This window comes from Nicotiana tabacum, chromosome 1 (genome assembly GCF_000715075.1).
Source record: "Nicotiana tabacum cultivar K326 chromosome 1, ASM71507v2, whole genome shotgun sequence".
NCBI classification, from domain to species: domain Eukaryota; kingdom Viridiplantae; phylum Streptophyta; class Magnoliopsida; order Solanales; family Solanaceae; genus Nicotiana; species Nicotiana tabacum.
In genome coordinates, this window is record NC_134080.1 from 67,134,925 (window position 1) to 67,150,407 (window position 15,483).

The 15,483-nt window shown below is 43.7% G+C and overlaps 1 protein-coding gene across 1 annotated transcript; it reads left to right on the forward strand.

Moving 5' to 3' along the window:
- Positions 1-5,241: 5,241 nt before the first annotated feature.
- Positions 5,242-5,823, forward strand: LOC142162823 (uncharacterized). Its single transcript, XM_075219758.1, has one exon. The coding sequence runs from the start codon at positions 5,242-5,244 to the stop codon at positions 5,821-5,823; it is 582 nt and encodes a 193-aa protein (XP_075075859.1).
- Positions 5,824-15,483: the final 9,660 nt, after the last annotated feature.

Genomic DNA, 15,483 nt, shown 5'->3' on the forward strand with positions numbered 1-15,483 from the left:
GAAATCACTTCAATTTTCTCCTTGTCCACCTCTATTCTGTTCTTTGAGATCTTATGGCCAAGGACAATGCCCTCCTCGACCATAAAGTGGCATTTTTCCCAGTTAAACACAAGATTTGTCTCTTCACACCGGGCTAGAACTTTGTCAAGATTCTTCAAACCCTCATCAAAGGAGTCACCCACAACACTAAAATCATCCATGAACACTTCCAAGAATTCCTTCACCATGTCGGTAAATATAGTCATCATACACCGCAAAAAGGTAGCCGGTGCATTACACAAACCAAATGGCATCCTAGAAAATTCAAAGGTGCCACACAAACCAAATGGCATCCTATAAAAGGTAGTCGGTGGTTTTCAAAGGTGCCAAAAAATAGTAGAAGGCACGCCCAGCAAGTCTATCTAGCATCTGGTCAAGAAAGGGCAAAGGAAAGTGATCTTTGCGGGTCACTTTATTCAGCTTACGGTAGTCCATGCATACCCTCCATCTGGTGACAGTCCTGGTGGGAATCAACTCATTTTGCTCATTGGTAACCACAGTCATATCACCCTTCTTCGGCACATATTGCACCGGCGAAGTCCAAGAACTATCTGATATGGGGTACACAACCCCTGCATTAAGCCACTTGATCACCTTCTTTTTGACAAACTCCTGCATAGCCTCGTTCAACCTCCTTTGATGTCCCACGGAAATCATCTTCAAGTATAATCGTGTTCATGCAAAAGGCGGGGGCTTATTCCTCGAATATTAGTTAAAGTCCATCCAATTACCTTCTTCCTCCTTTGGAGCACCTCCAGTGTTGCATCTACCTACACGTTAGTAAGACAAGACAAAAGAATAACAGGTAAAGTTGAACTAGAGCCCAAGAATTCATACCTGAGGTGTGAGGGCAAAGGCTTCAATTCCAAAACTGGAGGTTTCTCAATTGAGGGCTTTATTGACAGAGTTTTTCTATTCTCAAGATCCAAAGAAAGCTTACGGGGCTCATAAGAATAAGAACCCATTTCATGCAAAGCGTTGACACACTCCACCCTACCTTCATCCTCATTCACATCAAGGTTCAACAATACCGCTTCTAAAGGATCCTCCACATTGACCATGGCACTAGTATCATCAACTATCACCTCCGTGACAAGATCCACAAAAGAGCAAACTTTAGTACTATTCAGATGTCTCATTGATTTGCACACATGAAAGACAAAATTTTTCTCACCCACTCGGAAGGTGAGCTCCCCTGATTCCACATCAACCAATGCCTTCCCAGTTGTTAGGAAATGCCTTCCCAATATTATCGGCACCTCATAGTCGACTTCACAGTTCAGAATCACAAAGTCATCAGGCAGGATAAACTTTTCCACCCGGACAAGAACATCATTAATAATACCAAGCGGCCTCTTCATTGTTCTATCTGCAATTTGCAATCTCATTGAAGTAGCTCTTGATTGACCAATACCCAAAGTTTTGAACACGGAGTAAGGCATCAAGTTTATGTTTGCTCCCAAATCACACAATGCCTTTGCAAGAACCTGCACTCCCAATGGTATATGGAATGGTGAAAGCGTCGGGATCTTCGAGCTTTGGTCGAGTGCACAATTGCACTTACTTGATGAGTCATTTTGATGGTCACAATCCATAGATCTCTTTTTTGTCACCAACTTTTTCATAAACTTGGTGTAACCCGACATTTGCTCAAGAGCTTCCACCAAAGGAACATTGATCGACAATCTTTTTATCATCTCAATAAACTTCTTAAATTGGTTTACATTCTTTTGCTTCGCAAGTCTTTGAGTGTAAGGTGGAGGAGGCCTTGGCAAGATAGCCTTAGCCTTGGGCACTACCATTTTCGGTATGTCTATTACGTATTCCCTAGACGGGTTCATGTCATCTTGAGTCTCCACCTCATTATCATGAATATCAATTCTCACTTCTGCATTGTGTACGGTAAATCCGGGGGGCCAGATTCCCCGACATAGGGCTATCTCGCGGTCATGACCTTCTAAGTTTGTAGATAAGGTCAAGACTCACCCTCAGGGTTCGCTTCAAACTGATCTGGAAAGTGTTGCATTTCGACTAATATAACAGGCTGTAACAAGCAAGGGGGAAGTTCCCGCATCACACGACTCGACCTGACAAAGGCCGGCCTATCCAGAGCCTGTGCTGAGGCATCACATCAAGCCATCCCATCTCCATACTTTACGTTTTGTCTCCACACGTTTATGATCGAGTCTCTCCTCCTATATAAAGGGGGCTCGCCCTACCTTGTAAAGCAGGTTGCTCCATTTCTCCACAAGTGCAATAATATCTTTCTCTCTCTCTTTTCCTCTAAGTCATTTGTTCTTATTGGCCTGAGCCCACCTCGCATCTATTGTTTTCTTATGTGTTCTGCCCATCTAGCTATACATTGGCCATAAAGAGCCTTACTTAATCCTATTTCTGCTTGTTATACCTTCCCCCACTGTCCTCGATAGCTCGATCTCGGCTCAAGCCTCGGCCCCGAGGCCTCTATCGATTTGCTCCGCGCTTGGGCAACAGGCCCCTTCGGTTTGCTTACTGCTTCGTCTTAACTCGTATCTTATCTTTACACTTAGAATTTCTGGCATCGACTGCCCTAAAACCTAGCTCGGGAATAGATCACATATTTTTAGAATCCCATTTACAAATTTAATTGTTGTTACCATTTTCAAGGTAAACAATTTGGCGCCCACCGTGGTGCTAAAAATAATAGTGATTATTTTCTTGCTAGTTTCATCACCCAAACGCACGTTATCTCTCACGCTTCTTCTTGCCCGAGATCTTCGCTTTCAGGGCAGAACGCCCGGCCCAGCTGGTAAAGATGGAAAATTGAGACCTCAAAAGCCACAGGGAAATGGACACGATCAATCCAAAGTTCGAGGCAACCTCGGGTTCAATTCAAGCGAAATGGAGGGGCCCCCAACATAGCGTCCACATGATTATCGGAGGAACTAGCGACCTCCAAGGACCCTGTGTCCAAACGAACAAAAATATCCGCTACAGAAGAGGGATCAGCCCGAAAATGCTTATCCAAAGAAACCCTCATATTCGTCGAGGAAGACCTCGAGGCCATGGGGGAACCACACAATGACGCGCTGGTGATCTTATTTCTCTTAAACAATACAAGGATAAAGCGCGTGCTTGTGGACCCGGGCAGTTCGGCTAACATAATTAGGTCAAAAGTAGTAGAACAGCTGGGGCTACTCAAGCAAGTCATCCCCATCCCCTAAGTCCTCCACGGTTTCAACATGGTCGGGGAAGAAACGAAAGGAGAAATCCTCCCAATCAACATGTCTGGCATGACCCAGAGCACCGAGTTTTAGGTCATCGATGGCAACATGAGGTACAACGCATTACTTGGCAGACCTTTGATACACAACATAAAGGTAGATCCCTCGACCTTGCACCAAGTAATAAGGTTCCCCACAAGAGATGGCATCACAACATTACACGAAAATCAACGGCCAGCAAGGGAGATGTTCGCGGTCCACCATGAGACGCCGACCCCCACGCACTCGGTCTCAAACGAGGAAAGCAGCGCGCAGACTCTAGGACACGATGAGGAAGATTTCTTCGCCCCCGAACTTTCGTCACCCCTGAAGAATCAGATGTGACCAAGTCGACGATCGAGGAGCTAGAGCAGACTGTTCTGACCAAGAACATCCCATATCGCAAGGTATACCTGGGAACGGGGCTGACCCCCCAAACTCAGGACAAGGTTTATTCAATTTCTTAGTAATAACATCGACTGTTTTGCCTGGTCCCACCTAGACATGACAGGTATCCCTCCAAAAACACCTCTCATCGGCTGAGCGTCGACCCCAAATTCAAACCCGTAAAATAGAAGAGGAGACCACAGTCCGAGGTAAAGCACGCCTTCATCAAAGAGGAGGTAGCAAAACTTCTTAAAATTGGATCCATCAGGTAGGTAAAGTATCCTGAGTGGCTAGCTAACGTAGTAGTAGTACCAAAAGAGGGGAATAAGCTAAGAGTGTGCGTAGATTATAAAGATTTAGATAAAGCATGCCCCAAAGATTCCTTCTCGTTGCCTAATATCGATCGTCCGATCGATTCCACAGCCTGCCACGAGACCCTCACCTTTCTTGATGCCTGCTCGGGGTATAATCAGATCCAGATGAACCTCGAGGATAGGAAAAAAACCTTGTTCATCATGAAATATGGTACATACTGCTATAATGTAATGCCTTTCGGGCTAAAAAACGCATGAGCGACGTACCAATTCCTAGTTAATAAAATGTTTGAGCATCAAATAGGTAAGTCAATGGAAGTATACATTGATGATATGCTAGTTAAAACCCTATGCGCAGAGGACCATCTGACCCATTTGCAGGAAACTTTCAACATCCTCAGAATCTACAACATGAAGCTAAATTCGAAAAGTGCACCTTCGGCGTAGGCTCGGGCAAATTCCTGGGTTTCATGGTCTCAAATAGTGGGATCGAGATCAACCCTGACAAAATAAAGGCCATCAAAGAAATCACAGTAGTAAACAACGTAAAAGGCGTCCAATGACTGACTGGGTGGATCGCGGCCCTGGGCAGATTCATATCAAGGTCGTCAGACAAAAGTCATCACTTCTTTGCCCTATTCAAAAGAAAGAGCAACTTTGAATGAACTCCGGAATGCCAACGCACCCTGAAAGAACTGAAACGGTACCTGTCTAGCCCGTCTTTGCTGCACACGCCCAAGGAGAATGAAATGTTGTATTTGTACCTAGCCGTGTCCGAAATAGCGGTGAGCGATGTATTAGTCTGAGAAGAGCAAGGTACTCAATTTCATGTGTATTATGTAAGTCGAACCTTGAGGGACGCCGAAACCCGGTACCCCCATCTAGAAAAATTGGCACCCGCACTAATAAGCTCTTCGCTCAAGCTAAAGCCTTACTTTCAGTGCCACCGCATTTTCGTCCTATCAACCTATCCCCTCCGGAGCGTACTACACAAACTTGAGTTGTCAGGTCGACTGGCCAAATAGGCCATTGAGCTCGTAGTGTATGATATCAAGTATCAACCTCGGACGGCCATTAAATCCTAGATCCTAGCGAATTTTGTGGCCGATTTTTTGCCATCGCTTGTCCCCGAGGTAGAGAAGGAACTTTTACCAAAGTCAGGCACATCCTTTGAGTTGTGGACCCTGTTCACAAACGGTGCCACGAACATCAGAGGATCCGGACTTGGTATAGTCCTAAAATCGCCCATCGGCGGCATCATGCGACAATCTATAAAAATTGCAATGCTAATTAACAACGAAGTCGAGTATGAGGCTATGATTGCAGGTTTGGAGTTGGCCAAGGGCTTGGGGGCTGAGGTCATCGAGGCAAAATGCGATTCGCTTCTCGTGGTAAGTCAGGTAAACGGGAGCTACGAAGCCCGGGAAGACAGAATGCAGAGGTACCTGGATAAGATCCAAGTCACCTTGCGCCGCTTCAAGGAATGGACCTTAATCCATGTACCCCGAGAGCAGAACAGCGAGGTCGATGCCCTGGCGAACTTGGGATCGTCCGCCGAGGAGGAAGACCTACTCCCCAGGGCTATGGTCCAGTTAATCAAGTCTGTGGTTGAGGAAGGTCACGCGGAAATCAACTTCACCATCCTGATATGGGATTGGAGAAACAGATACACCGCTTATCTGAAGGACGAGAAACTACCCGCTGACCCAAAAGAATCAAGAGCCTTACGAACCAGAGCTGCCTGGTTCTCGCTCGACGAAAATGGGGCCCTGTACAAGAGAATGTTCGATGGCCCCCTAGCAGTATGTCTAGGACCAGGTGACACGGATTATGTGCTTTGAGAGATCCACGAAGGCACCTATGGAAACCACTTCGGGGCAGACTCCCTAGTCAGAAAGGTAATCAGAGCAGGTTACTACTAGGATAGTATGGAGAGGGACGCGAAGGAGTTCGTCCAGAGATGAGACAAGTGTCAAAGATTCGCCCCCATGATTCACAAACCCGGTGAACAACTACATTTCGTCCTATTCCATGGCCATTTATGAAATAGGGAATGGACATCGTTGGCCCTTTGCCAACGGCACCAGGTAAAGCTAGATTCATTCTGTTTATGACTGATTACTTTTCAAAATGGGTAGAAGTGCAGGCCTTCGAAAAAATAAGAGAGAAGGAAGTCATCAACTTTATATGGAAACACATCATATGCCGGTTCAGAACCCCGTCCGAAATAACATACAACAACGGGAGATAATTCATTGGGAGTAAGGTAACACAGTTCCTTGAGGACAACAAAATCAAAAGGATCGTTTCAACGCCATACCATCCGTGCGCGAACGGCCAGACCGAATCCACAAATAAAACCATCATTCAAAACCTGAAGAAGAAATTAGAAAGCACCAAGGGAAAATGGCGAGAAACTCTACCCGAGATACTGTGGGCATATCAGACGACTTCAAAATCAAGCACAGGGGAAACACCTTTCTCTCTAGTATACGACACTGAAGCATTAATACTAGTAGAGGTCGGGGAACCGAGCGCTGGATTTCGGCACGCCAGCGAAGGGTCAAATCACGAGGCCATGGCAACAGCCCTCGAACTGCTCGACGAGAGATAGGAGGCCTCGCTGGTTCGGATGGCCGCCCAGAAGCAGAAAATCGAAAGATACTACAACAGGAGAACGAACCTCCGATACTTTGGCATCGGAGACTTGTTCCTAAGGAAGGTTACTCCCGACACCCGAAATCCCAATAAAGGGAAACTAGGCCAGAATTGGGAAGGGCCGTGTCGTGTCCTCGGGATAGTTGGCAAAGGCTCCTATAAGCTTGGCACCATGGAAGGCGAGCAGCTCCCGAGCAACTGGAACGTGTCGATGCTCAAGCGATATTACTATTGTAAGCACGTGATTTTTACCCTATATGAGAATTACTCCCAAAAAATTCAAAAATAAAATAATTTTCCTTGGTGTGCAATTTTGTGATATTTTGAATAATTATTTGTATTTGTCTGTGCATGTTTATTTGCTAAATTATTAAAAAGTACAAAAATATGTCGCATTTTGCATATAGGATTTGATTCTACAATTTGTTAGTAATTAAGTTTGTTTACAAAAAATAAAAATTTACAAAAATAGGCATCGTTTGCATTTTTAGCATTTAATGTCCAAATATACAATTTTATGCTTAATTATTACTTAATTGTGCGTTTATTGTTATTTGGAATTAAATTGCGCTTTTATAACTTAATTTAGTTCTTAATAATAAGTTAAGTATTTTTATAATTTAGTTTTAGAGAAATAAAAGAAGAAAAGAGAGCGAAAATATAAAGAAAGTCGGAATTGGGCCTCTTCTTCGATTTCAAGCCACAGGCCCAAAAAATGGCCCAATCTTCCCAAACGACCCAGTCCATTTTGAACTGGGTCGACCCAGTCCATAACCCAAAAGACCCAAACCCCCTTTGTCTTTCATTTTTTACAAAACAAAAACAAAACAAAAACAAAAAAGAAGAAGAAAACCCTAAAACTATACTAACCAATCCGCCACCCCTCCTATCTTCTTCTTCTTCCTCAAGCTTCCTCAAGCACACAACCATGGATGCCCTCGACCCCACTCCCTCACGTCCAAACGCCATTAACAAACAGCTCGTCACACTCACACACACATACACAACAAAACACACACGCACACACGCAGCAACCCGTCCATGGATGCTGCTTCTCCTTCTTCCTCGACCTCACCATCGTGAACGTCCACCATTGACGCAGCCAACAACTGCTCCAGCTCCTCCATGCTGCTGTTGTTTCCTCGTCACAGCTGCTGCCCATAAATCGACCTTCGAACGGACCCAACTGCTGCTGCGTCAAGCTCGCGTTGTTGCTCCATTGTTTCTCATAGCTGCTGAACGCAGCAGCAAGTAGACGACCACTGCTTCTTTTACTCCATTGATGCTGCGTCGACCAGCTGTTTCTTCTTCGCTACATCTAGTTGTCGATGACGAACAGCCCGTCATATGGGTCTGAACTGTCCGTCATATGGGTCTGTACTTCCCCGTCGTCGTGTTGCTGCTCGAGCAGCGTTTCTGCCGCGTCAACTACTGTTGCTGCTTCGGCGCGGCTTCATTTGTTCATGTTCGTCATCGTTTGGTCGAGCTTTGGTCCAGGTTTGTCGAAACAGTCCGTACATATTTCGTTCATTCCGGTTAGTAGATATTTGATTTTTTGGTTTTGTTCATGTATTTTGATTGAATTAATTTTCAGATTTCAAATGGAAAGTTAATTAGTGGTTTTTCATGTTTATTTCATGTTTGTTTTATTGTTTAGGTAAAAATTTGTTAGTTTAATGTTTGTTAGAGTCAAATTGAAAATTAATTAATTATTTTTTCAATTTGTTTCATGTTGTTATGTATTTTCCAGAAAATTATTAATGTTGTTTGAGTCATTTAACCTGTCACGTTTGTTGTGTTAAAATAGATTTAATTCATGTTCATACTTTGTTTGGTTGATCTTGAATCCGAAATTTGTATAGTTTGATTTCTTGTTTATCACCTATGATTATTTCTTGAATTTGTCTCATAATCTTATTTAAAGTTTAATATAGGAATTGTTTGTTGTAATGTTGTTAGAGTTGATTTTAAGTTCAATATTATTGAATTTAGAAATCTAAATATACTTGTTTGATTGTTGTTGTTGAATCTGAAAATAGATTTGTTTGTTGCTAAAAATATTGTTCAATCAAATTTTAGTTGTTCTTTGTTGTTCAATTTGTGTTCATGTGATTTGTTGTTGAAATGTTGAAGAAATCATGTTCATGAGATTTGTTGTTTGAATTTATGTAGAAATTGGTCATATTGGCTATATTTTGGTTGAGTGTGATTAATTGATTTGTTATAATTGATGAGGTATTTTGGTAATTTGTAGTACGTTCAGGGGTAAAATGGTAATTGCAATAAGGTCGGAGGGGTAGTTTGGTAATTGTACATTTTGTAATTTTTTATGTGAAACATGGGGGACAAAATGTAATGGGGTGGGTTTTTGATATAATTGTTTAATTTAATGTGGGACAAGACAAATTTTAGTGTGGGGGAATCTTGTATTTGTTTATGTTAGGCATGGGGGACAAAATATAATGGGGTGGTGTGATATATTTATTTAATGTAATGGGGATGAGTGGGAAGATAATGGGTTTGGTAGAGAAAATTGGTTGATTTTAATTGATTAAAAGATTTATGGGATGTGATATATAGAGGTCTTGAATCTGATTTATGGGACACACACAGATAGAGAGAAGAAGAGAATAACAGAGAGGAACGAATCTGAAGAAAAAAAGAACAGATAGACAGAACAGAATAACACAAACAGAGAAAAAAAAGAGCTGAATATTTAAGAGAGAGAAGAATTCCGAAAAATATTCAAACCTTCAAATAAAAAAAACAAAAAAAAATATTCTGCTTTCTTTCATTGTTTGAAATCAGCATTAATTGTTGTTGTTTCATAAAAGTTGGAAGCATTTGTTTTGGGATTACTACTCCACCGGTCTGTTACTGGGTTGTTACTGTTGCTGGGCTGTTGTTGCTGTGTTGTACTGTTATTACTGCTGCTGATTCTCATCTTCATTTTCTTTTGCTTCCAATATCAGGTACACAACTGAAAAGCTGGTTATTGTAATCCGAATATGAAGCATGAATACGAAAAATGAAGAGTTGAAATTCTGAATTAGCTTTAATTATATTCTGAATTTTATTTGTATGTATAAATTATTTAGCTTGCAAAAAATCAGAATCATGTAGCTATTTAATACATATAGTAGAACATCTGACGATAGCTTAACGATTGAACTATCTATATATTGCCAAAAAATAAATAAATGGCGTAGTAACTCCGTCAAGTAAAAATCAAACGAATAGGCCATCTAGTAGGAACTTGGTAGAAATATTGTTTAGTTAAATAATATTGGTTAATTTCAGCATGTAAATGGTCTAGGATTAAAATTAGATTGCTAGTTTTTTTTTTTAATTTGACAAACTGATAGCATGCCTAGTATAATGTAATTAGGTAATAACATGTGAATAAGACGGCCCAGGTTTAGTTTTATGTCATACACGTTGGGTCTGGGCCTGCAGTGACAACGGACTGTCATGTTTGCATCATTTTCAGATTTTATGAATCATATTCAAAATTCATCTATAACAACTCAAGCGTGTAAATAAATTAAGATATTTTTTCTTTTATTTTGTAGAGACAGATTTCAATAGAAAAATGTAGGTATTTTAGGACAGTCCTTTTAAAAATAAAATGAGACGAGCCTCGCTTAATAAAATGTATAGATTGCGGGGCCCTCATAAAATGTTTAATTAAAATTAATTAGACTTTGGGATGAACCGTTTAGCAAAATTCCACGGCCTTACCCAGAAATAATAACACGCTAATTGCTTTAGGCGCGCATTTTAATAAGCTTACTTTCTTAAATTCGGGTGTGCATTTTATGCGACCCAAATCCAAATCCCAAAACATTGAATAAAAATACGTTCCGGATCGCGGGTGCATTTTATGTGACGCAATCCAAAGACATATTTTAAAATGATGTTCCCATTATTATTTTTTTTAAAAATATAATGATAAAAGCGGTAAAAAGATAAAATTTGCACATGAGCTCATAATTGTATAAAACTCAGATATTTAAGCCAAATATGACAGTTGAGCGACCGTGCTAGAACTACGGAACTCGGGAATGCCTAACACCTTCTCCCGGGTTAACAGAATTCCTTATCCGGATTTCTGGTGCGCAGACTGTAATACAGAGTCATTCTTTTCCTCGATTCGGGATTAAAATTGGTGACTTGGGACACCTTAAATCTCCCAAGTGGCGACTCTGAAATAAATAAACAAATCCCGTTTCGACTGTCCTTTAATTGCAAAAACTCATGTACCCCCGCGGGGGCGGAAGAAGGAGGTGTGACAACTATTAGGGCCTCCGATCATGAAACCCCCACGGGCGCCCCGAGCAAGCATCGCCCTCTCTTCCCTACGAACAGACTTTTATCCCGAAATGGGTTTCTTGCTGATAGGACTTTTCTAACAAGACAACACACCATGCCAAGCAGTCTAAGGAGCCATGCCCATGCAGGCCGAGCTCATTGCAACGAGACAACATGTATTTACAGCATGTATCTATGCCAAGCAATAAAGAATATTTTTTCGGCATTTCGCACTTCGAGAAAGACTATTCCGATGCATTCGCGGCAAAAGCATCTCCATCAAATGGGTCCCGAAATACTCGGAGACTTAATTCGGCAACTTGCATGGCCCCAGGGTCGGAACTCCGGGCTCATCGAGCCCCTAGAAGGCAATTTCGAGCTCACGAGAAGCTGTCTTCAAGCTTAAACAAACTCGATGACTTAGAGGCTGCTATCAATCGCCATACAACAGGCATGACAAAATTGTAGGACCTCAACAAACATGACAAAACTGTAAGACCTCAACGGGCATGGCAAAACTGTAAGACCTCCACAGGCATGACAAAAACTGTAAGACCTCAACATGCATGAAAATCCCGATATTTAGGCTATACATCGCATTTGTAAGAATCCCTAAAGGGCATACCTTATATGTAGACGCCTAAACTATTACTAGGGATCGAAAATGGCTACGGCCAAATGCATACGATCCGGTCGAAACGGCTGATACAACCTAGATAACGCGACTCGGGGATGCCCGACTGTTGCTAAAAAATCGTAGGCCATTACTCCGATATACTTCAGAAAGAACCGGTTAAAACAGGCTTCCCTCCACAAGCAAAAACGAGCTTCGACAAAGTCGGCTCCAAAATGCAAGGGCGTCGATCTACTCGACTTACGAGCTATGAACCTTACAAGGTGCTCGAAACACCGCCGAAAATGACTTGAAATCGAGGTTCCTTTGGAACCGACGACCGATCAGTAAAAAATACTACAAAAGACCTTAATGAGCGGATACAAAGCCCACATGCAAAAAAACAGCATAAGAGCCATTGTCGCCAGCTAAGCAAGCCTACGGGCTACATATTGAAAGGTCTCTACGACCAAACAGCATAAGAGCCATCGTTGCCAGCTAAAGAATATTGACAACTTGAGGATTAAATAAGCTCGAATCGTAACCCGATTCGGAGACCGGATCCAAAATAGTTAACTATGCAAGCCTACGGGCCACAAATTAAAAGGTCTCTATGACCAAACGACATAAGTACCACCGTCGCCAGAAACTCAATAGGGTCGATTACAGCTCGAATCGCAATGCGACTCGGAGACTGGACCCAGAAAATGCAGCATGCCAAAGGGCACGACGTAAGTACCATTATCGCCGCCTGAAGACTGGGCCCAAAAATTGCCAAACGCCCAAGGGCGGGAAATGATAAGACACTATCGCCAACCAAAAATTTAAGGTAATTTGAGGGTCAATTACAGCTTGGATCGCAACGCGACCCGGAGACTGGGCCCGAAAATTGCCAAACGCCCAAGGGCGAGAAATGAGAAGACACTATTGCCAACCAGAAATTTAAGGTAATTCGAGGACCAATTACAGCTTAGATCGCAACGCGACCCGAAGACTAGGCCCGAAAATTATAATATGCCTAAGGGCACGGCATAAATGCCACTATCACCGACCAGGGAATCAAGAAAACTCAAGGGTCGATTATAGCTCGAATCGCGATGCGACTCGAAGACTGGACCCGAAAATCATTGAGCTACAAAAAGCCTAAGGGCACAGCATAAATGCCATATCGACTGGCCTAAGCAGGCCGCAAAATAACACAACGAGTCTAATATTCACTCGCCAAAAAGGGGGGATAAAGCCACAAGGTTCTTCCCTATACATATGCCAAAATAAAAGTGTTGTATACAGATAGGGAGATCAACAGGAAAAAACAACATAGTCTAAATCGATCACCAGATCGGCAGCCTCAAAGGTTGCATCCAGGCGGTCACAGATCCTCTATCGGTCCCTTATCGACAACATCCCCTCTCTCAGGGGACTCACCCCTATTTTTAACACCACTCGAGCTACCTTCCAACGTGCCCTCGATGGTCAACCTTCGAAGGTTCGGCCGAACACGGTCCGCGGCTCGGGGAAAACTGGGTCTGCCCCCTCAAGGGTCCTCTCAACACAAGAATCTTCAGCGACCGCTCCCTCTCCGTTTAAAGATATAAGCACCTCGGCCTCGGCTATAATCCGAAGTAGTACAGCCACCAGCCCGGAACAAAGACTCATGTACTTGCAACTATCCTCCATTGCATCCTGAAGCTGAAGTTCAATCGAGGTGACTCTCCTCCTATGGCTATCCCTTTCCGGGACCACCCCGTCTACACGACGACCGAGCTCAAAGATTTCAGCATCCTTTGCATGAAGCTCCCCCCTCAGTAAAAGCTTCTCCTTCTCAAACTGCAGGAATCAGGGCCCAAGGGGTTAGAAACAATAAAATCCCGCAGAAACTCAAATAGTAATCAAAATGGAGGATGAATAACCTATTCGGTTAAGAAGGCTTTCTCATGTTCTCGGTAGCTCACCTCATCCTGATACTGGGCAAAGGCTTGATTATAAAGTGCTTCGGCCTATAATCACGTGAAAAGGTCAAGAGAATGAAGATCGGAACGGCCCAGAACAACAAATAAAGACAAGTGAAGTTACAGGAGAAGTTACCCGCTCACAAAGCCTTCCCATGTAGCCAAAATAAAGGAGGCGGTGACACCTGAGCTACCTTCTACAACAGTCGTTGGTCTCCCGTGGGCGTCTTCGCCTTCGATCAGTGCTCCCTCCTCGGAAAGACCCCGACGAGGCTCATCTTGCAATTCGGGGGATGGAAGCACTTCCCCCTCTAAAGAATCAACAATAACCCCCGGGCTTGTAGGGTCAGGCAGAATTTCCACCCCTCGCTCATCCCGGTTCTCCAATCGAGGCTCCTCCATATCGCCTGCATAGGGCGTCCCAGCTCAAGAAAGATTCTGGCCACCCGCCGAGTCAAGGCCAGTACCTGATAGCCCATCCATTACCTTGCCACCATAAGGACGGGTCGCGTTAGCATCAAACTCCTATCCAGAAGCATTTGTCCCTTCGGCCCAAGGGGCAACCAATCTCGAAAGACCTTCGAGGGGTACCGAGAAGCTGCTTTCCCCCTCACCTTCATCACAGGAATTTTTTATCGCCTCAGAGGACGGGACTGGTGAATCCACTTTGGACTTCTCCACTTTGGACCTTTTGATCTTCGGTGACTCGGCTGACATGCCCCTTTGCCTTTTCTTCTCCTTTCCAGGCACCAGGACGTCCCCTCCAATGGGCGGCACCTCCCTTGTCAGTAAAATTCCTCCCAGGCCTGCATAGATGTGGAGGTCAAATGCTCAGAAAGGACAGAGCCACTGGAAGCAAGCTACACTAAAAAATGCGGATGCATCAAAGCTCGGAACTCACCATGGTCTTTTACTTCCCACCGGGCCCGAGATAAATCCTGCCATGTGCTATCATTGTACGGGCAGACTGAGTACAAATGGCCAACCCAACTCTGAAGATCCGGCACCTCTCCAGGATAGATCGCTATGGCTGAAAAAACAGAGGGAAAGAAATAATGGAATGAGGGACATAAAGAGAAAACATCAAAGGGAAACAAAGGTGCGGCGTTCCACTTCTCAGGGAACGACATCCCTTCCACCGGGATCAAATCAGACATCCTCACCTGGACGAATCGATTCAACCATTCATCATCCTCAAATTCCTCAGTACATGGAAAAAGGGATCTCGGGGCTCGACAGCGAAGCCTGATTAATCCCCCGCGAAGGAGACGAGGACTATACATCTGGATCAAATGATTTAGAGTGAAGTGCATTCCCTCTACCATGCCCGAGTAATGCCTAATCATATATACCACGCGCCAAAACGAAGGATGAATCTGACCCAAAGTCACCTGGTAACTCCGACAAAATTCAAGAATCACCGGGTTAATCGAGGGCAAAGACGGTCCCGCCGGCCCCAAAGTGAATGGATAGGTGTACATGCTCAAAAAACCAACCCTGTGAGCAGTGATGTCTTCATCCTGAGCAAGAATATCCACAAGCACGGCATCCCACCAGCAACAATCAGCCCTCAGTCTCTCGACATCCGTTATTGAGCAGACATATCGAGTTACCGGCTCGCGGCTCACTGACTTCAAGGAGGGTCTCTCAACCCTAAAATCTGATGTCATGGCAAAAGGCCCTAGGACATATTCCAAGACGTGAGGCGGAGCAGTCACTTCACCTTGGGAGAGGAATGAAGAAGACGAGCTCGCGATCTCCTGAGAAACAATAGTTGAAGTATTCGCCATCCTTGAGAAAGTCCAAGAGAAGAAGAAAGGGAGGGGAGTCATGCTCCTAAAAAGAGAAGCGAAAGGCAAGGGAAAATAAACTTCACTAAAGGGTTCTGGATGCAAGATAAGACTCGAAAGGGGAGAGGCAAATATTTATAAGAACATCGTGGGTACATTAAAGGAGGCCAACCGCCGCGG

Bases quoted from the DNA above. Each gene is read 5' to 3' on its own strand.
- LOC142162823 (XM_075219758.1), top strand. From the start codon at position 5,242: ATGCGACAATCTATAAAAATTGCAATGCTAATTAACAACGAAGTCGAG.